The sequence below is a fragment of the Bos mutus genome, chromosome 10, assembly GCF_027580195.1.
Source record: "Bos mutus isolate GX-2022 chromosome 10, NWIPB_WYAK_1.1, whole genome shotgun sequence".
Lineage (NCBI taxonomy): Eukaryota > Metazoa > Chordata > Mammalia > Artiodactyla > Bovidae > Bos > Bos mutus.
The window spans coordinates 78,162,530-78,183,365 of NC_091626.1; the positions used below are offsets into that span (position 1 = coordinate 78,162,530).

General features: G+C 42.2%; 1 protein-coding gene across 2 annotated transcripts in view; it reads left to right on the forward strand.

Annotated features, from left to right (window-relative positions):
- The window catches only part of SCG5 (secretogranin V), a 56,515-nt gene that overhangs the window by 24,032 nt on the left and 11,647 nt on the right, over nucleotides 1-20,836 (forward strand). The window contains exons 3-4 of one of the 2 annotated variants that reach the window (XM_005892473.3): nucleotides 14,781-14,930; nucleotides 19,539-19,651. In XM_005892473.3, coding sequence (XP_005892535.1) covers nucleotides 14,781-14,930; nucleotides 19,539-19,651 — 263 coding nt within the window. The remainder of the gene's footprint in view (nucleotides 1-14,780; nucleotides 14,931-19,538; nucleotides 19,652-20,836) is intronic. The other variant, XM_005892474.2, reaches the window with a different exon arrangement.

Below are 20,836 nucleotides of genomic sequence, written 5' to 3' on the forward strand. Positions count from 1 at the left end.
CGGATTTTGGACAGAGGATGTCTTCAGTAAGTGAAGTTTCAGAAAGGAAGATGTAGTTGGGAGCTTTGAGTAATTGGAGACAACAGGACTCTAGGTGGAACCAGGTGCTGGAGGCTCCAAGTTCATAGTTTGCCTTTTTTTTTTTAAACCAATATCCTCACCTAATACCCATCCCTACCCCAATTTTGTGTTGTTGTTGTTCAGTCGCTAAGTCATGTCCAACTCTGCACCCCCATGGACTGTAGCACCCCAGGCTTCCCTGTCCTTCACTATTTACCAGAGTTTGCTCAAACTCATGTCCATTGTGTCAATGATGTCATCCAATCATCTCATCCTTTTTCACCCCCTTCTTCTCCTGGCCTCAATCTTTCCCAGCATCAGGGTCTTTTCCAATGAGTCGGCTCTTTGCATCAGGTGGCCAAAATATTATAGCGTCAGCTTCAGCATCAGTCTTTCCAGTGAATATTCAGGGTTGATTTCCTTTAGGATTGACTGATTTGATCTCTTTGCAGTCCAAGGGACTCTTCAAGAGTCTTCAAGAGAACAATTTGAAAGCATCACATCTTCAGTGCTCAGCCTTCTTTATGGTCCAACTCTCATATCCATACATGATTCCTAGAAAAATCATAGCTTTAACTATATGGACCATTGTCGGCAAAGTGATGTCTCTGCTTTGTAATACACTGTCTAGATTTGTCATAGCTTTTCTTCCAAGGAGCAAGTATCTTAATTTCGTGGCTGCAGTCACCATCTGCTGTGATTTTGAATCCTGAGAAAATAAAATCTGTCACTGTTTCCACTTTTGCTCCATCCATTTGCCATGAAGTGATGGGACCAGTTTTGTTTATATGTCCCATTATTTTTTCAACATTAGTTGATACCTTAACTTAAGCTCCACTACCTCCCAATCAAGTCACATAATTTCAGCAAGAATCACAGACTACAGGTTTTAAATGACCCCAAATTGGCTCTAACCTCAGTACAAAAACATACCTGGTCTCCATACAAATTGCCAAATAGAGACTTCATTTCAGGCAGCAAATAAATTTACATGAAGGGACTGGAAATGCTACAATGTAAATTACCTGTTAAAACGATTTTTTCAAAACCCACAAAATTCACAGCTATCCTGAAAATGCCTCATTTTCAAATTAATGCATTTTACTTTAATTTGGGGTTTGAGGTGTACATGTTGGGAAGGGGCGGGGCTTGTGGCGGCTGCAGGCAAATGAGTTAAATTCACAGAATAGAATTTGAACTTTTGCAAATGAGTAAACAGCCAAAACAAACACCACTTTGGAAAAAAATACACATTTTCTCCTTTTGAAAAGCAAGCAATGCCTAAGCAAAATACCTTAAAAGTGAACTAAAAAGCTTTTCTAAAATAAACAACTCTGCTTGTGATCCTAAATTGGGACCATATGGACATGTGAAAGCTACAAATGCACTACATTTCGACTCCGAGTTTCTGCCTTCACTGTTTGCGTGCCTCTGAGTAGATGCTGATAATGTTGCCTTTGGTCCCAAAGGAACCTGAGATTCTTAGCTCCTAGGATGAGGGAGCAAGCAGAAGAAAGAAAAGGAATGAAAACAAATGCCTTTCAAGACAAAATATCTGAACAGTGAGTTCTATTTTTGCTTCCTTGCCAGCAGGCGCAACTCAATTCAAATCTCTCCAGCACATATAGGATGATGCCAGCAAAATGGAGTGCATTTTCCAGGGACGCTGGCTACGTGGGGAAGTCCCTGTTGAGGAATCGGGCTCACACTCAGAGCATTAGGATAGCTTTAGCAAGCCGCCTGGACTAGCCCCCTGCCCTGGGGCAAATCAATGAATAAGCCAATTCAGCATAGATAGAATCATTCCTTTGTTTTTCTCAATTACCAAATGTTGTGTGCTTTGGGGTCACTTGTCATGAGTTTAGAGAATGTGAATATTGCAACATAAGTCCTCACCATTCTAAACAGCTTAAACTGAATTCCATTACTAGGGAGGAGGAGAATTGAAGACATAGCATCCATCGCTAATTGTACATGATTAGAGGCTATTTTCTCATCCTAGGGTGCGTCTTTCTTTTCTCCCACAGTGCTCATGGTCTGTTCCATGAAACTGGCACTTAAATTAGGTGTGTATTTATGTGGACATGTTTTGTTTCCTATAACTGGATAGCAAATCCTTGAGAAAGAGTTGATGCCGCCTGGTTGGGGAGGGGGCTGTGTGCTTGAAAACAATGAGTGAAGTGAGTTCAAGCATTAATTTCTTAGTTTTAAGTGAATGAGGATGCACTACTGTTTAATAATAAAGAGTTCAGCTGTTTTTGAGCCCTTGTTGCTAACTGCCCCAGGTACAGAACTGTGGGCATCAGAATGAAAAATATGTAGGATCGTGAATCTGGTCTCCGTTAATTGTGCTATTAGGAAATATTGATTGGATAATGGAAGGAGTTTATATTTATTGATTGCTCATTACATTCCAGGCACTTAGTTATGCATTTAGCATCTTATGCCCAAGTTAAAAAGGGTTTGGGATATCATCAGATGCCTGACAACATGTGGATTTGAACCTGAACAAAGGGAAGCTATAAAGTTTCTTAATATATAAGGTGTTCTTTTTGTGTGCATGTGTGCCTAGTCGCTCTGCTGCTGCTGCTAAGTCGCTTCAGTTGTGTCCGACTCTGTGCAACCCCATAGACGGCAGCCCACCAGGCTCCCCCATCCCTGGGATTCTCCAGGCAAGAACACTGGAGTGGGTTGCCATTTCCTTCTCCAATGCATGAAAGTGAAGAGTGAAAGTGAAGTCACTCAATCATGTCCAACTCTTTGCGACTCCATGGACTGTAACCCAGCAGTCCCCTCTGATTATGGGATCTTTCAGGCAAGAATACTGGGTGGGGTTGTCATTTCCTTCTCCAGGGGATCTTTCCAACCCAGAGACTGAACCTGCATCTCCTCTGTCTCCTGCATTGCAGGCATATTCTTTACCCAGGCTTGTCTGTGGATCCTCAGTAAATGAAAATTAGTTGCTTTTCACAACTACATTTGACCTTTAGGACTCTCATTTCTCACCAGGAATCAAGGCAAAAAAGGCTTTAATGCACAGAGTTAATTTTGAGAATGGATATTTACAGAAACTACTTTAAAAAATTTATTAAAGTGTAAATACAGTAAATATTATAAATCAATATTGTATTAATTTTTGTACAGCAAAGTGATTCAGTTATGCATATAAATCTATTTTCTTTTCCATATTCTTTTCCATTTTGGTTTTCTCATAAGATATTGGGTATAGTTCTCTGTGGTATACAGTAGGACCTTGTTGTTTATCCTTCCTATATATAATAGCTTGCATCTGCTAACCCCAGACTCCCAGTTCTTCTCTCCCCTACTGCTCTCCCCCTTGGCAACCGCAAGTCTGTTCTCCATGCCTTTATGTGAGTCTGCAGAAACTACTCTTAATCATTTTCATTTCTTCCTTTGAGCCCACTGAAATTACTGGGTTTGAAGGAAGAAGAAACAAAGGTTAGACATTAAAAATTTTTTAAATCCCACCCCTTAAGTTGGCCATTTCTTTCAGGTGTTTCCCCTCTTTAATAAGGGCTAAGTTGTTTCTTTCCAGCCCTTTCTCCTTGCTTCTACTCTTTGCTCTAGTACAGACAGTCCTGTGCATTGAAACTGCCTGAATGCTATGCTGAGAAACCCAGGCATGATTGTATAGGAAGTGACAGATTACAGGCATTCTCACTTTATTGCTCTGCACAAACGATGCAGGGTTTTGTTTTACCTTTTTTTTTTTTAAACAAATTGAAGGTTTGTAGCAACCCTGCATTGAACAAGCCGATCAGCACCATTTTCCCAACAGCATTTGCTCTTTTCTTGTCTCTGTCACATTTTGGTGACTGTCACACTGAAAGGGAAAGTGAAAGTCGCTCAGTCGTGTCCGACTCTATAGTCCATTCGATTCTCCAGGCCAGAATACTGGAGTGGGTAGCCTCTCCCTTCTCCAGGGGATCTTCCCAACCCAGGGATCAAACCCAGGTCTCCTCCATTGCAGGTAGATTCTCTACCAGCTAAACCACAAGGAAAGCCCAAGAATACTGGATTCACACTACTAGAAGCTTTTTCATTATCATATTTAGTACAGTGATCTTTTTGACCACTATGACTTTCTGAAGGCTCTGATGATGGTTGGCACTTTATAATAAAAATGTGTCTTTTTTTTTTTTCAAATGTGCCCTGATACCCACTCCAGTGGAGAATCCCAGGGACGGGGGAGCCTGGTGGGCTGCTGTCTATGGGGTCGCACAGAGTTGGACACGACTGAAGCGACTTAGCAGCAGCAGCCCTGATACCAGTTTTTTTTTTTTTTTTTTAATTTTGTATTGGAGTATAGCTGGCTAACAATGTTGTGATAGTTTCAGATACACAGCAGAGAAGATCCATGATACATAGTAAGAATGTATGTATCTTCCTAATGAAGGTATGTACATTGTTTTTTTAGACATATGCTTTGCACACCTAATAGACTACAGTACGGTGTGAACATCACTTTTATACGCACTGGGAAACCAAAACATTTGTGTGACTGGTTTCATTGTGATATTACTTGATGGCGGTGGTCTGGAACCAAGCCCACCACATCCCCAAGGCCTGCCTAGCGTCCTCCAAGTTGAGAAGGGATGGCACTTTTTGTAAAAGTGTGTGTGTTTACAGGTTGTGAGGTAAACACCACAAACCTTCAGGGCCAGCCAGCCCTTCCTCATTAAGGCCCCCTGTGTCCTCTCACGTCCAGCCGGTGCTGCCCTGTCACAGGGTCCACACCGGCTCTGCAGCCTCAGAAACCACTCTCAGGCGCCCTGCCCGCCTCACTTTACCTTCTTCCTCAGCTCCTGGGGGAGAATGCCCAGGTGACTCAGTGGTAAAGAATCCACCTGCCAGTGCAGGAGAGGTGGGTTCCATCCCTGGGTGGGGAAGATCCCCTGGAGGAGGAAGTGGCAACCCATTTCAGTATTCTTGCCTGGGAAGTCCCATGGACAGAGGAGCCTGGCGGGCCACAAGCCATAGGGTTGCAAAGAGTCAGACATGACTGAGCCTGCACACCTCAGAAATGTCAGCCCCGCCGGGGCCTTTGTTGTCTCCACTTTCTTTCCTCTTTCTCTGCTGCCCCCTCTTTTGCACCTTTGAAGGGAGAAACACAGGAGGGCTACACTCATTGGAATCACCTGACTGCTTCAGTCTCCCAGACTGTGAACAAAAGGAAAGCTGGTCATTGCTTTATAAATGATGTATGGAGACACGCGGAGGAATGAAGGCCCAGACCGCAGGGTATTTTTAGCGTCTGCTGTTTGTGGTAACATAAGTGAAAACTGCTGGATGCCTTCCCTTCAGCTGAATGGCTGGTATTCAGGCGAGTGTGCCCGCTGCCTGCCAGACTCTCCTCACGGAACTCCCTCTTTATGAGGTGGGTGACTGGCTCCTTGGCACCAGGCTGCCCCACCACAATTCTCCTTTATTGCCCAGTCGCATGGCTCCCCAGGGGCCCCAGCATGGGGCTGCGGGTGAGACTGCTGGCCGCGAGCTTGTCAGGGTGTTACCAGATTGCAAAGCAGAGTCTGCAGGGCAGGGGCTGTGTCTGGTTGCTCTAAACCTTCTGGCATGAGGCTGGCACTCAGACACGCAGGAACCACGATGGTGAGGCCTGTGGCTGGCGCCCCATCTCAGAGTCATTCTGCTGGTGCCTGGCTCGAGTAGGATGTCGACCCCCACTGGTCGCTGACACTCTGGAGCCTCAGAGTGAGATAGAAAATATGAGAGAGGCCTCTTTTATGCCGAAAGGTCATTCTACCAATGATTGCTCTCGAGCTAATCTTTGCAAAGGGTCCGGATGGGCTGCCTGAGGCCCCATGGGGGCATGGAAACAGCCCTGGGATCCCAGGCTGCAAATAGCACTGACTGGCTGAGCAGCTTTAGGCAAGTAAAGGTCTCCCAGGACTCACTGCTCACAGTTATGAGTAGTAACTCTTGTCCTACTGACCTCACTAAAACTTTTTAATAAAGATATTAAAGTAGTCTGAAACAATTGAAACCATAATGTTACAAAAAGGCAGGGGAGTGGTGCAGTCCCTGTTTATTGTCTTCATTTCTGACCAAACTTGACGTCTATCAAAACCATCCCCCTCGGATCCCAGCTCTTGCATCATGGGGTGACCCGTGGGGCTCCACTTATTCCCTGAAAGGACGTTGCTTATTCCACGAGAACATACCTTCATGCTTCATGAGCGAGGTCTTTGCTTCCAGTCCCTACAGGATTAGTTTGAATGAAGAAGGGTGCAGTGGGCTCCTTTTCTTGTGAAATGTGTGAGAGTGCCTCTATAATTGGAATAAAACCGTCTGTAAAGGGACTTCTGCTAGCTATAGTTCCCTTATCTGAAACCTTAAGTGACTTTCAAAAAGCCTCTCAGCGGCCACACTGAATGTCACAAACTCCACGAACCAAGATGGTCATGCCAACGTTCTCGGTGCTAATTTACTCTTAGTTTGCATCTAATTTGAGTAAGTCTGGCTCTCCTTTTCTAGCCCTTGATACTGAATGTATGGTTAATGGAGCAATAGCATCAACATCACCTGGGGGCTTGCTGGAAATGCAGTGTCAGGTCCGTCCCTCGTTTGTTGAGCAGAGTCTACATTTTGACAGGATCCTCAAGTCATGCATATGTGTGTGGTAAAGCAAATTAGAAGACAAGACTTGCAGGACCTAGACCCGCTATTTATTTATGCACTGTACTTTATTATGAAAAGGATTGAGGATGACTAGGATTAATAGCTTACAAAGAAGGAGAAGACAAAGAACTTTAAAAGCCCTAGCAGCTGGGACCACTTATTACAGTTGTATTACTGTATACATTTTAATGCTCTGAGAACACACTGCTACAGCACTGTAGAGTCACGGATATTCCCAATAATAGTCCCAAAGTATCAAGAAGAGGTAAGGTCATATTCCGAAGTTGCTGTTCATAGAAGCAAAAGGGCTTAACATTTATTTGGCAAGAATGAAATATTTTCAATCTATTCTAGAGACATTTGTGGAGTGATATGGCCATGATGGAAACAGATAAATAAAGCATCATCACCAGATAGAATTAATTAATTAATTGCCTGAAATAATTTAAAAGCTGTAGTGAAAGATCCCATCTTTAACCAATGGCATTATTTTCCCAAATAAAGGGGCCTCTAGATTTTGGAAACTTCATGTGAAATGGAGCAGGACCCCCATGGTCCCTCCCGCCACCCCACCCCCACCATGACCTCTGCCTGCCTTTTGTCTGTGGAAAACTTTAGTCAAGGGATAAGTTTAATCAGAGAAATGAGAACTTGCAGAAACAAAGGAAAACAGTCAACGGAGACCAAATAATAATAACGTAGTCATTCAGCATAGTCAAGGACCTTTATTTCTTTCTCAAGGGCTGTAGATAATATTCTGAGCCATATCCTGTGAGCTGTCTTATAGATACTAAAACATCAGGTGGAGAAGTTAACTACATGATGACCAGACTGTACCCAGGACATGAGTTGCTACAATTCTAGGAGCTGGCCTCAAAGAAACGGGAACAAATGGACCCTGGAACTGAAGGTTAACTGAAGCAATCAAGATGACACTGGTCAGAGCACCGATGACCAATTTGAAGATGACTGGCAGATCAGAGATGACTGTGCTGTTTCTGCATGTAGCCCCCTCCTTCTGTCTGTCAAAGCTCGTGCCCCACTAGTTGCCAGTTGGGGGGCAGTCGGCCTTTGGACAGATGTCCCGCCCCCAGCCCCCACCCCTGGTTACCAGCATCTGAAATGAAGCAAACTTCCCTTTCCACCAACCTGGCATGTTTATTGCTTTTGGGCAGTGAGCAGCCAGATCCCCTCCTCACCTGTCAGTAGCGCATGGACTCTTGACTCATCTCTCCCTTCTGCACTGTTTGAGATTTCTCTTATTTCTGCTTGTGTTGTGGCTGCTCCATCCCAATCTGTGTCACCTCTCCCCTGAGTGTCAGCAGTAGTGTGTTATGAAGGCTTCTTAACTTCCTTCCCGTCTACCTTTGTACAGTGGCCTTCAGAAAGATGCTTGAGTACAGTGGATCTGGGGTAGAGGGCTGGGATTTTTAAAAATTCCACAAGTGATTCTGATGTGCACCCTTGGTGGGAAAGAGGGTTTTAAACTATCGATAAATTAATGCTCTACACAACATCCTATTATTATATCACTCTTCTTCCCATACAGCTTTGGTTGCTGTTTGTTATTATATCACTTCATAATTTTCTGCTTGGTGTTGGCTGTCTCCCCTTCTATCTAGCTCCTCCCTTCCAAGCAGTGCTCATTACAGATGCTCAAATATTCCTTGCTCTCACCTACCTCTGTGCCCTACGTGTGGCTTTTCCTTCACTACCAATAAGGATGGATCCTGCCTTTCCTGCTTCAACTCACGTGTCACCTCTTCCATGGAAGTTTTCCTGGAAGGTTCCCTATTTCCTGAATTTCCACATCATTTATAATACCATAGTGAATTCTATCAAGGAATGTATCTTATCATGGACCACTGGCTTGTTGTTTTGGTGCTAAACAACCAACTAGAATGAATAACTAAGTAGGCAGCAGGAATCCTGTCTTTCACATTTGTATTTTCTATGGCCCAGAGCATAATCATTGGTACGTTGCTTCTTGCAGGCAATCCTTCACGTCGTAGATCTAGGTTAGATATTGCTTCTCTGCATACCTGTGACACCTCACTGTAACCCTGTCACATCATAACTCCGCATCTTCAATGTATTTCCTTTCTTTTTATTGAGGTATAGTTAATTTGCAACGTTGTGTTAGTTTCAAGTGTACAGCAAAGTGATTCAGTTATATATATATATCAGAGAAGGCAGTGGCACCCCACTCCAGTACTCTTGCCTGGAAAATCCCATGGACGGAGGAGCCTGGTAGGCTGCAGTCCATGGGGTCTCGAAGAGTCGGACACGACTGAGCAACTTCGCTTTCACTTTTCACTTTCATGCATTGGAGAAGGAAATGGCAACCCACTCCAGTGTTCTTGCCTGGACAATCCCAGGGATGGGGGAGCCTGGTGGGCTTCCGTCTATGGGGTCGCACAGAGTCAGACACGACTGAAGCGACTTAAGAGCAGCATGTATATATATATATATATATATATATATATATATATACACACACACACACACACTTTTTCAGATTCCTTTCTATTATAGGTTATTACAAAATATTGAGCATAGTTTCTTGTGCTATAGAGTAGGTCCTCGTGGTGTACCTATTTTACATACTGTACTGCGTATGTGTTAATCCCAAATTCCTAATTCCTCTCTCCCCTCCTCCTGCTCTCCCTCTTGGTCACTGTTAGTTTGTTTTCCATGTGTGTGAGTCTACTTCTGTTTTGTAAGTAAGTTCACTGTATCATTAAATGTGTGTTTCATTATGTATCCCTTACAAAACTGTAAACTCTGTACGAGCAGGGGTCATATTTACCTGGTTCATCATTGACCCTCTAGTCCATGTCTTGATGGTCATATATACTCAAGAAATATTTTTTAAGCTGACTGAATAATAATTTTAAAATATGTTTGGTTTTTAGAGACAAATGGATCAGATAGTATCCATGGCATCCTAACAGTTTGATTGACTTGGTTTCAGGCGCAAAATAGAACAGCATAATCTAAACATTATACTGAACCAGTTAACTAGCATTGGATTGTATACTCAAGTATATAATTTTCTAGTTATTTTCTATACGTGGTTAGTTTTCTTGGCTGGCTTCCCTGATGGCTCAGGTAGTAAAGAATCTGCCTGCGAGATGTGGGAGACCTGGGTTTGATCAACCCAGGTTTTATCCCTGGGTTGGGAAGATTTCTTGGACAAGGGAATGGCAACCAACTCTAGTATTCTTGCCTAGAGAATTCCATGGACAGAGGAGCCTGGCAGGCTACAGTCCGTGGGGTCACAAAGAGTCAGACACAGCTGAACAACTAACACTTTCACTTTCTTATCTATAAAATTCAAGCTCTTGGAGAACAAAGGATAGCATTAAAATTTTTTTTTTTTTATTTTGTACTGTGGTATAGTCGATTAACAATGTTGTGATAGTTCCAGTTGAAGAGCAAAGGGATTCAGCCATACAAATATATGTATCCCTTCTTCCCCAAACTCCCCTCCACCCATCCAGGTGCAAAAGATAGAATTTTTTTTTTTTTTTAATTTCCATTTAACTCTCATAGTTGCTCAGTGAGTATTTCTTGATTTGATGTAATTAAATGCAGTTTTAAAAGAGCCTGTGTTATATCTGCCTGGTGCTAAACATCTGTTGCTCCCTAACAAGTGTGCCATTCATTCTAATGGCACTGGTGCACAGAGGTAAACAGAGCCTTGGCAGGCCTTCCAGAAAGGAAACTGTGTTTGCTTCCTTCATTAATTACTAGTGGAGCATTAAGACATGCATCTCCCTGAAGCCAAGTTGGATAATTCCTGGCACTTAAGCCTAGGGTGCTTTCAAAATTTGAGACATGTATGGACACACCAGAAGGCATGCCCTATAGCAATCACCAAGGTGACTCTAATGCCAAGATGGTATAAAGCCTCAGATATATCAATACCAAGCATACTGGTCTGTCTCTCTAAATTTTTGTGGGTCTTTCTTGGGTTAATGTGAGATAATAAATGTGAATTTCTAGAATGTCTCTGAAGGCAGGCACCTCAGTATGAATTGGAAAAATCTTCATAGAGATACAGAAAGTTTAAAAATAAAATGATCAAAGGTTCACCGAACAAAACAGCAGAATGAAACTGGCAAGGCTAATAGCAGAAATATGTGTCAAGATATGATTTGTCAATTGTTAATTTTACCAGTTAATGACAATTAAAATGAAGAATTTATACTCTTGGACATAGCAATTAGCATAGCATCAAAATGCTAAAGCAAAAACAATAAGAAATAAAAGATACTGACAGACACTTATGGGTAGTAATAAATTTTAACACAGCCACCAGATTATGATAGATAAAATATGAATAAGGTCATAAAAGAATGTAATTAATACTGTTGGATAATTGGCTATATTTAGGTATTTATGGGTTATATAAGAATACATCTTAAATATTCACATGGAAAATTTATAAAAATAATACCTTTCTTTAAAAATGCAGAAATTTTGTGTGCTACTCACTCAGTTAGCTATAATATAAACATAAACCAAAAAACCCAGTTACTTTATGGTGTCTATATTTGGAAGCTAGAGGAATTTGGCATTAAAGGAGGTACAATTATCCTTTTAAGAATTAAGACTCCGCACTTCCACTGCAGGGGGCATGGGTTTGATCCCTGGTTGGGGAACTAAGATACCACAAGCCATGCTATGTGGTCAAAACAAAACAAAAAAACAAACCAAAAGAATAAATGTTAAGCATAATAAATTAAGACAGAAAGATGCAATGTGACTTCAAAGAGACAATAGTATTCCCAGGACACTAGGAGCTAACCATGATCCTACTGAATATATTAATATTTCCAATGGAAAAATATGTGTTGATCTAAATGGGAGTTGATTCAACCAACAAAGAGGGAAAAAAGCAAGTGTCAGAGATTTATGCCTTGGCACAACTTGTCCAGGGGAAAAGGGAGACTCACCTAGCTCGACTTAAGTAACATAACCCATTGGCAAGACCATTCTTCCTGTGAAGGTGGAAGTATGGTTACTTTATGCTGTACTGTGATTAGTTACTTTAGTCGTGTCTGACTCTGTAACCCCCAGAGACTGCAACCTGCCAGGCTACTCTGTCCATGGGGATTCTCCAGGCAAGAATACTGGAGTGGGTTGCATGCTCTCCTCCAGGGATCTTTCCAACCCAGGGTTCAAACCCAGGTCTTCCACGTTGCAGGCGGATTCTTTACTGTCTGAGACACCAGGAAAGCCCAAGAATACGAGTAGATAGTCTATCCCTTCTCCACGGAATTTTCCCGACCCAGGAATAGAACCAGGGTCTCCTGCACTGCAGGTGAATTCTTTACCAGCTGAACTACCTGATTTTGTTTCTAATTTCATGCACATCAAGCAAGCACATTTTAATTTTCCCTTTTGTGTTTAGGTCTATGTACATAGTGATTACGCAGCAAGGCAGCTGTGTCATGATACAGCTAATAAATAGGAATTCATTCCTGAAATGGCTGCTGTGGTGTCAGAAGAGTAAGATTCCTGAGCCTTATAGGATATTAAGGCTGCAAGACAAGAGTCTGGAAATCGACATACATTATATTTAAGTAAGGGGCTTCCCGGGTGGTGCAGAGGTAAAGAATCTGCCTTCCAATGCAAGAGGTGCAGGAGACAGAATTCGATCCCAGGGCTGGGAAAATCCCCTAGAGAAGGAAATGGCAACCCACTCCAGTATTCCTGCCTGGAGAATCCCACGCACTGAGGAGCCTAGCAGGCTACAGTCCATAGGGTCGCAAAGAGTCAGACATGACTGAGCGACGGAGCACAAGCAGGATATTTAAGTAAAGCAAGTTATACAACATGAACGTACTTGTTCTTATTCACTGCTGTGCCTTGGTGTTCAGAGCAGGCTTGGTATCTACGGGGCAACTAAATATTTGTTGAAGGGATGAAATATGTAGAGAAGGACAGAATCACTGAGCAAGTGCTGATAGGGTAATTGGTTAATTATTTTACATGCCCTAAAACACACAGTGTATATATATCAGAGTTAACTTTTTTCTTTTTTTGGAAGTATAGTTGACTTGCAATATTATATTAGTTTCAGGTGCACAACCTAGTGATTCCATATCTTCATAGATTACATGCCATACAAATTGATTACAATGCTATTGACTGTATTCCGTGTGCTGTATATTGCATACCTTTGACTTATTTTATAACTGCAGTCTGTGTGATTCCCTTCCTCTACTTTCATTCAACCCCTTGCCACCCCCATTCCCCTCTGGCAACTATTAGTTTGCTCTCTGTATCTGAATCTGTTTCTATTTTGTTATTTTTTTCATTTGTTTTGTTTCTGAGATATCATATATAGGTGAGAGCATATAGGATTTCACTTAGTTTAATACCCTCCGGGTGCATCTATGTTGTCATATGGCTGAGTAATATTCCACTGACTGACGTTCTCTCTCTCTCTCTCTATATATATATATATATATACACGTATATACACACACACATCTTCTTTATCCATTCATCTGTTGATTCATTCAGTTGCTTTCGTATCTTGGCTATTGTAAATAATGCTGCAATGAATATTGGACTGCATATTTCTTTTTGAATTAGTGTTTTCATTTTCTTTGGATAAATACCCAGGAGTTGAATTGCTCGATCACATGGCAGTTCTGGTTTTCATTTTTTCAGGAACCTCAACAGTGGCTGTACCAAAGAGTTAATTTTAAAAATAGAAAACTGAAATATCTAAATACTGATAATACCTTTGTGAAGGGCCAATAGTTTAGTAAGTTTAGAAGGTGAGAGGAGATCTTGAAGGATAACAACAACAAACCTACATAAGTTTTAAAAACGTATGTTAGCAAACTATTACAAATATATCCAGAAGTCAGTCAGACAACATGGAAAGTGTTTGCAGGAAATGTAATGGCCAAAGACTTGATACCTTTATTATGTAAAATGTCCTTGAAAGTTGATAAGAGAAACACTAAAATTCCAAGAGCATAAACAGACAACTCACAGAAAAGAAATTAAATCGGGTAAACAAACATGGAAAAAAATCGACTGAGCTAGAAATCAAAGACATTCAAAAGGAAACAGTACTTTTTCTAAAAGCCTTTAAAATTAGCAAAGAAAACATAAAACTTTATTTTTGTAAAACCCAATACTGGTTAAGATGTATAAATATAGAATTCTCAGATTTTGTTGATATTTTATAAATTGGTACCTCCTTTCTGGAAAACAGCTTGGCAATATAATATAAAGAGTCATAAAAATATTTATAGCCTTTGACCCAGTAATTTGACTTCTGGGAATCTTTTCTGAGGAAAACTAATCCAAAATATGGAAAAAATTAAATGCCTAAGAGCAAATTGGGAAACACTAAACATCCCACAATGGGGGAATGATTAATATGTTGTGGTGGAATCACTGGATTGAAGACTACATGGTCATTTATAATCATGGGGATAGAGACCGTGCAGCCACATGCTTTAATAGTAAATGAAAAATAAACAAATGGATAGAAAAAGATGCACAGGGAAGAAAAAACTGAAATAAATACCCCCAATTTTAAGTGGTTGATCTAGAATGGGAGAAAGTCAAATATTTTTTTCTTCATCTCCCTTCTATTGGTAATTGGTTGTCATTCAGCCTGTTCTTTTATCTGGATGCCAGTTGCACCCTTTTCTCTTCCCTGAGCCCCTTGCCCAACTTGCAAAGCCCAGCTCTTCTATGTCAGTGCCACTCAAGCTCCAACTTGTCCAAAAGTCCTCCCGTCCTCTCAGCCTAATGGAACTCTCCCTTTCCTCTGTTCCAAGTACTGTATTTTAACATGTCCAGCATAGCACATATATAGTGTGCCCTGAGTGGAAATGATCTTTGTGCAGTTTGTGCCTGTTTCCACAATGAAAATTTTAACCCCCTAAGGGGCAGGAACTATTGTATTTCCTTTTCTCTCTCCACAGCATAGAACACAGTACTTTGCTTGTATGGTATGCCTGAATAAATAGAAGTTGAAATGAATGGCATTGCCCTGAAATGATCTACTTTTGATTTCCTGGCAGGTGGAGCTCATGAAGGTCTGCAACACTTGGGTCCCTTTGGCAACATCCCAAACATCGTAGCAGAGTTGACCGGTGACAACATTCCTAAGGACTTCAGTGAGGACCAGGGCTACCCAGACCCTCCAAACCCCTGTCCCGTTGGAAAAACAGGTAGTGGGCATTAGTGGGCATGCTCCTGGGTTCCTGTGAAAGGTAGGAGCTTTTGGAGGAAATTAAAAATGCTAACGTTGGCCACATATGTTCGGAGAGATAGTATTTCTAGTCCCATGAGCCCCTGTGAATTTATTTGTAGGTGGATTGGAAAAGGAAATTGATTCTAGAACTCTTGGTGAGTTCTGGTGTTCAGATATACCTGCAGAGGACTCTCCTGCCAAGGCTTCATCTTCTCTCTCCCTCTTTGGGAATTGATGCTCTTTTCTGCATGTGCTTCATTTTTTAATAAAAGAGAGGGTTTTCTCTTTTTTCCTCTCTTCTTTGATACAGTTGCTGCCCACTTTGGAACTTGTTTCCTTTGTGGATGATCCATGTCCATTTGTTTTCCTCACTTCTCGTGACAATTGACATTCCAACTGTGTTGTAACCAGTGAGCATCTATTCTGAAATATTTCTTTGGGAGTTGGGGGGTGGCATGAGAGAGAGGGGACCCAGGAGGGTACGTTGGTTAAGGAAGTAGGTTGAAACCTTCCTTGCTGTTCATGTATTGCTCCCAATTTTCTACCCCCCAGTGCCAAAGAGGATGAATGGTGAGTGAGCTTCACTTATGCTGGGCTTTGAGCAGCTTATTTTGCTGGTTCAGAGGAGTTGCTCTAGACAGAGGACTACCTGAATTCAAACCCCTGGTCAGGAGATGTGACCTCGAACAAGTTAATAAACTACTTGCATCTCAGCTTCCTTATTTGCAAAATGGGGGTTATTGGGGAGTTAAATGAAATTATCCATGTTAAGCACTTGGCACATCACCTCACACAGAGTAAGGACTGATTAAATATCATCCAGATTGTAAATAGCTTTGCCACTGGTAAGCAACCAGAGTAGTCTTTTCCCTCCAGCCCAATAATAATAATGTCAGTATTTATTGGGCTTCCCTGATGGCTCAGATGGTAAAGAATCTACCTGCAGTGCAGGAGGCCTGGGTTCGATCCCTAGGTCAGGAAGATCCCTGGAGAAGGAAACAGCAGCCCACTCCAGTATTCTTGCCTGGAGAATTCCACGGACAGAGGAAACTGGCGGGCTACATGGGGTCGCAAACAGTCGGATACGACTGAATGACGAACACTACACTTAGTATTTATTATCCTTACTTTACATATAATGAACCTGAAGCTTCCGAAATAGCTTGCTCAAGGTTATTCATGTAACAAGTAGCTGAGCCAAGACTCAAACTTGGGTCTATCTGATTCAGGACCATGGACCCAACCACTAAGACACGCTGCCTTGCTCTGAAAATTCTGCCAGTGTTGGTACCTCAGCTTTTCTTAAACACAATACAGGCTCTCTTCGAAAGACGATCCCTCTGAAAGATAGTCCTCTTTTCATTTACGGTGAGGTCTTTGTTTCCCATGGGGGACAGAGCCTCCATCCTGGGATGGGACAACCAAAATAGTTGGACATGGCCAAGCCAGTGTGGGGATGCTGGCCCAGGATAGGAAAACCTAAATGACTGCACAGAACCAGTGATTCAGCCACTTTTCACTTGATTGTGAGGCTTTGGATGAGCAGGAAGAAAGACCACTTTGGAGTCTGAAGAATAACAGTCTCCATGGGGATTTGGTTAAACTGATTCAATATCATATCGGACAATAGTTCTTAAAATGTAGCCCTGGCAGTATCAGCGTTACCTGGAGACTTATTTGAAATGCAGATGTTCACCTCTATTCCAGAGCTATTGATTTAGAAACCCTGGGGGTAAAAAATAAAAAAGTAAAATGTTAGTTGCTTAGTTGTGTCCAACTCTTTGTGACCCCATGAACTGTAGGGAGCCCAGCAGGCTCCTCTGTGCACTGAAACAGAAACCCTGGGGGTAGGAGGCAGAAATCTGTATTCTAAGCGGCCTTTCCTGTGATTCTGGAGGATCCTGAAATTTAGAGAACTGCTGTTAGAGGGGAACGGAAAGAGAGGCAGAGTTTGCGCCAACAGATCTGCCATCTAGTCCTCATTGCAGTCTGTCAGTTTACCTCCTTGGGCCTCAGTTTCTTCATCTGTAAAATGAAGACATAGTCAGTGCCTTAAAAAAACATTCAGTGTAGTCCTAGCTAATCCTTGAAACAAGTAATATAGAGATCTATGTAATCAAGCCCTAATCAGTAGCTCTTAGGAGCTCTGAGATGGAGCAATCCTGGCTGGCTGAAAGAGTTGGATAAAAACCTAGCTCCCAGGCCCTTTCTTGTCTGCCGTTATCTTCCCCTTCCCTCCCTGCCTTTTCATTAAGCTAACATACTTCTTCTTCTTTGTTCTATCATAATCTGCATTCTACAAAAACCTCACTTGCTAAATTTAGCCATTTTTTGTAAGAAATTGCTTGAGACATGCCTCATTGAGAATCATGACACCGCATAATCCAACCATCCAAGAATAACCTTTACTTCCCTCCCCAAGCCACACTCACCTCTGAATCATGGCTCACTCAGCCCGGTAGAGCAGCAAACAGAACTCACAGTCTGTCCTGGTCTTCAGGGATGTGAATTCCAGGGAGCATTTTCAGGCTCCAGACACCTTGGGTTCCCAGAGCCACAGGGCTCTATCTCTGCATCTCAGTTTGGGCCCACTCAGAGGTACCTGAGAAACAATTAGGAAGAGGTTGTAAAGCTGCCATGTGCAGACTGCCTGACCTCTTTTGCTTTGCTCTCCCTTTCCTCCATGTTAATTGCTCTAGATGAAGAAATCAGATAACCAGTTCAGTGAGAAGTGGGGAGCCATGTTAGAGTCACATTAGGGTCTTTTCCAAATGCTAGTGCTTTCCTCACAAGCTTCATGCTGCTAAGGACTGAGATACTGGATGCTGAAAGCTGCTGGTAGGCGTCAGAGCACTCTCAAGAGACCAGACTACCTGCCTGATTGCGTTAGACCGCTTTTAGCATTGACTTTGATGCTTCACTCTCCCTTTGAAAGGAAGTCTCTTTCATTTCCCTGCTGCTGCTGCTGCTAAGTCGCTTCAGTTGTGTCCGACTCTGTGCAACCCCATAGACGGAAGCCCACCAGGCTCCCCCGTCCCTGGGATTGTCCAGGCAAGAACACTGGAGTGGGTTGCCATTTCCTTCTCCAATGCATGAAAGTGAATAGTGAAAGGGAAGTCGCTCAGTCGTGTCCAACTCTTAGCGACCCCATGGACTATAGCCTACCAGGCTCCTCCATCCATGGGATTCTCCAGGCAAGAGTACTGGAGTGGGGTGCCATTGCCTTCTCCGTTCATTTCCCTAGTTAGTAGTAGTTTAGTTGCTAAGTCGTGTCTGACTCTTGCAACCCCATGGACTGTAGCCTGCTAGGCTCCTCTGTCCATGGGATTCTCCAGGCAAGAATACTGGAGTGGGGTGCCATTTTCGTTTCCCTAGTCCTGCACAAACCACCCTCCCAACCTCCCCTCCCCTAAAGCTGTTGTCTATAAAGCACATTAGAGACAGGAAAAAAAGGACTCCGTTTCAGAGCACTGTGACTTGTAATGACGGGGCTTAGGTAAAAGCAGCAGTCAAGAGGGATAACCTTTTTCTGTGTTTGAATGGAAGACTTGCTTTATTTCAAAGAGCACTGATAATATGAACTGTCATTTAAAAAGAGATGGTGAGAAGGGAACTAAAACATAGAGGAAACCTATTATGTGCCAGATGCTCTCTATATGATCATCTCTATTCTCCATAGCTACTCTCAAAGGTAAGGATTTGATTATTCCCATCTCATAGGTGAATAAATGGACTTAGGCTAAGTTAACTCTCCCAAGGAACTAAACCCATCTATCAATCATGAGCTAAGATTTGAACCCTGAGCTCAGGTCTATGTTTCTGACTCCAGACTTACCCAGTTACCACTACAACACACACCATCAAGTTCTGTCTAATAATTATTTTTCTTATATAATGGACTTTCTCCAAGAAGCCAAAATCATTTCTAAAGAGCCACCCAAGAGAAAACAGAGTAAGTCATGTGGAATGGAAGTATATCAGTAAAGGAAATAATTGCTGTTATGACAGACAAAAAATAACACTGGCTTAACACAATAGAAGCTTATTTCTTATTTGTGTGAAGTCCTGCCAGAGGTGGGTGAGGGTGTTGTGGAGGTGGATGGTTCAGCAACCCAGACTGTCATCTTTCATCTTTACACTTGACATCCATAGTTGCCCTGGTCGGCAACGTGTAGCAAGCAGACCAACAGATGCTGGGGGTGAGGGTGGGCTTGGGAGAGCGAGAGAGGGGGTCCTCTAGAGGGTTTTTATGGACCAGGCTTGGAGGTGGAATACATCACTTCTGCCCACATTCCATCAGCACAAATCCAGGCATATGACTCCACCTGATTGCATAGCAAGGCTGGGAAATTAGCCATGTGCCGACGGGGAATGGGAAGTGGGTTTGGTGAGCAGCCAACCATTCTCTGACATGGGTAGGAGAGGAATGGGAATCTGGGATGAGCAAATCCCAGAAGTATATTGATTTAGAATGACTGATGTGAATACATTCTGACCTTTGGATGTCTAGTTGTTTTTAATAAATTAACTCTTAGAATAACAATAGATACTTGGCTGTTCCTCAAAAACCTTTTGTTGTTTGCAGTAGATGATGGATGTCTAGAAAACACCCCTGACACAGCAGAGTTCAGTCGAGAATTCCAGTTACACCAGCACCTTTTTGATCCAGAACATGACTATCCAGGCTTGGGCAAGTGGGTAAGTCCAATCTTAATTGCTAGTAGGTCATATACTGTGGTACTCTGAAGGTACTGATGGGAGAGAAAAACAATATGGGTGGGGAGAGAGAAGGAAAATTGTTTAGACTCTGATTTTTTTTTTTTCCAGAAATCTCTAGTTGAGAGGGACTTTTAATTCCAAACCACACTCACTGCCTAGAGCACAATATACCAACCCATTTGAAGAGTCAGTGACCTGAACCAATCTCATCAGCTCTTATCTCAAGAGGGTTCTACTGTGGTCTGCTCCATAGGCTGTGTCATAACACATCCTAAAATCTCACCAGTGTTTCATGCACCTCTTACAGGATGTATATGAAACTTCTGTTTTAAAAAAAAAGGATACTAAGAAAATTTGCAGGTTTTTTCCCCTAGACTGAGAGAGGTGCTCTCTGCAGAACTAAAGGAAAACCATGCCAGAAACTGAGAAACAGACATACAATTCTGCTTTATGGAAAGAGAAGAAAAATTCCAAAATATGTGGCAGTGAACTTGCCATCAATGGCAAGAACCTATAACTGCCAGTTAAGGAAATTGTTTATATGCACTTGGAAAGAGAAATCATGACCATTTGGCATAGGTTTGCTAAAAACAAGTTTTGTCAATCTAATTGTATTCTTCCACTTGCCAGCATTATTCATTTACTTGCCAGCTTGATGAGGGAAATGAAGTGAGCATGGTGTTTTTGGACTTTAGCAAAGTATTTGATGAGCTCTTTCATGATATCCTGTTGGAAGAGGTGGAGAGATACAACCCAGGCAGGAAAACATCACCAAAAGGGAGCTTATTAAAGAGTCATGTCGAGAGGGAGAGCAGTTTCACATGTATCCTATGTCTTAGTGATATCCCACTCCACATTTTTATAAATGTTTGTAATAAAAGCTATAGAGCATATGCTTATCAGATTCTCAAAGAAAGACACAAAGTTGGAAGGGAGAGCATTGAATGACAGAGTTGGGATTCAAGAAGATCCCAACTGGCTGAAATAATGAATCGAACAAGATTACAATTGAATGGAGATAAATCTATTTTCCTGTGGTTTGGATGATGTAATCAAATGCAGAAGCCTTGTGAGCAAAGTGGAACACTACTAAAGAGGGTTAGTTCACGTATACAGAAGTGGTCAACACACCTGTAGGAGTGAGTGAATGAGGAATGAGCAGAT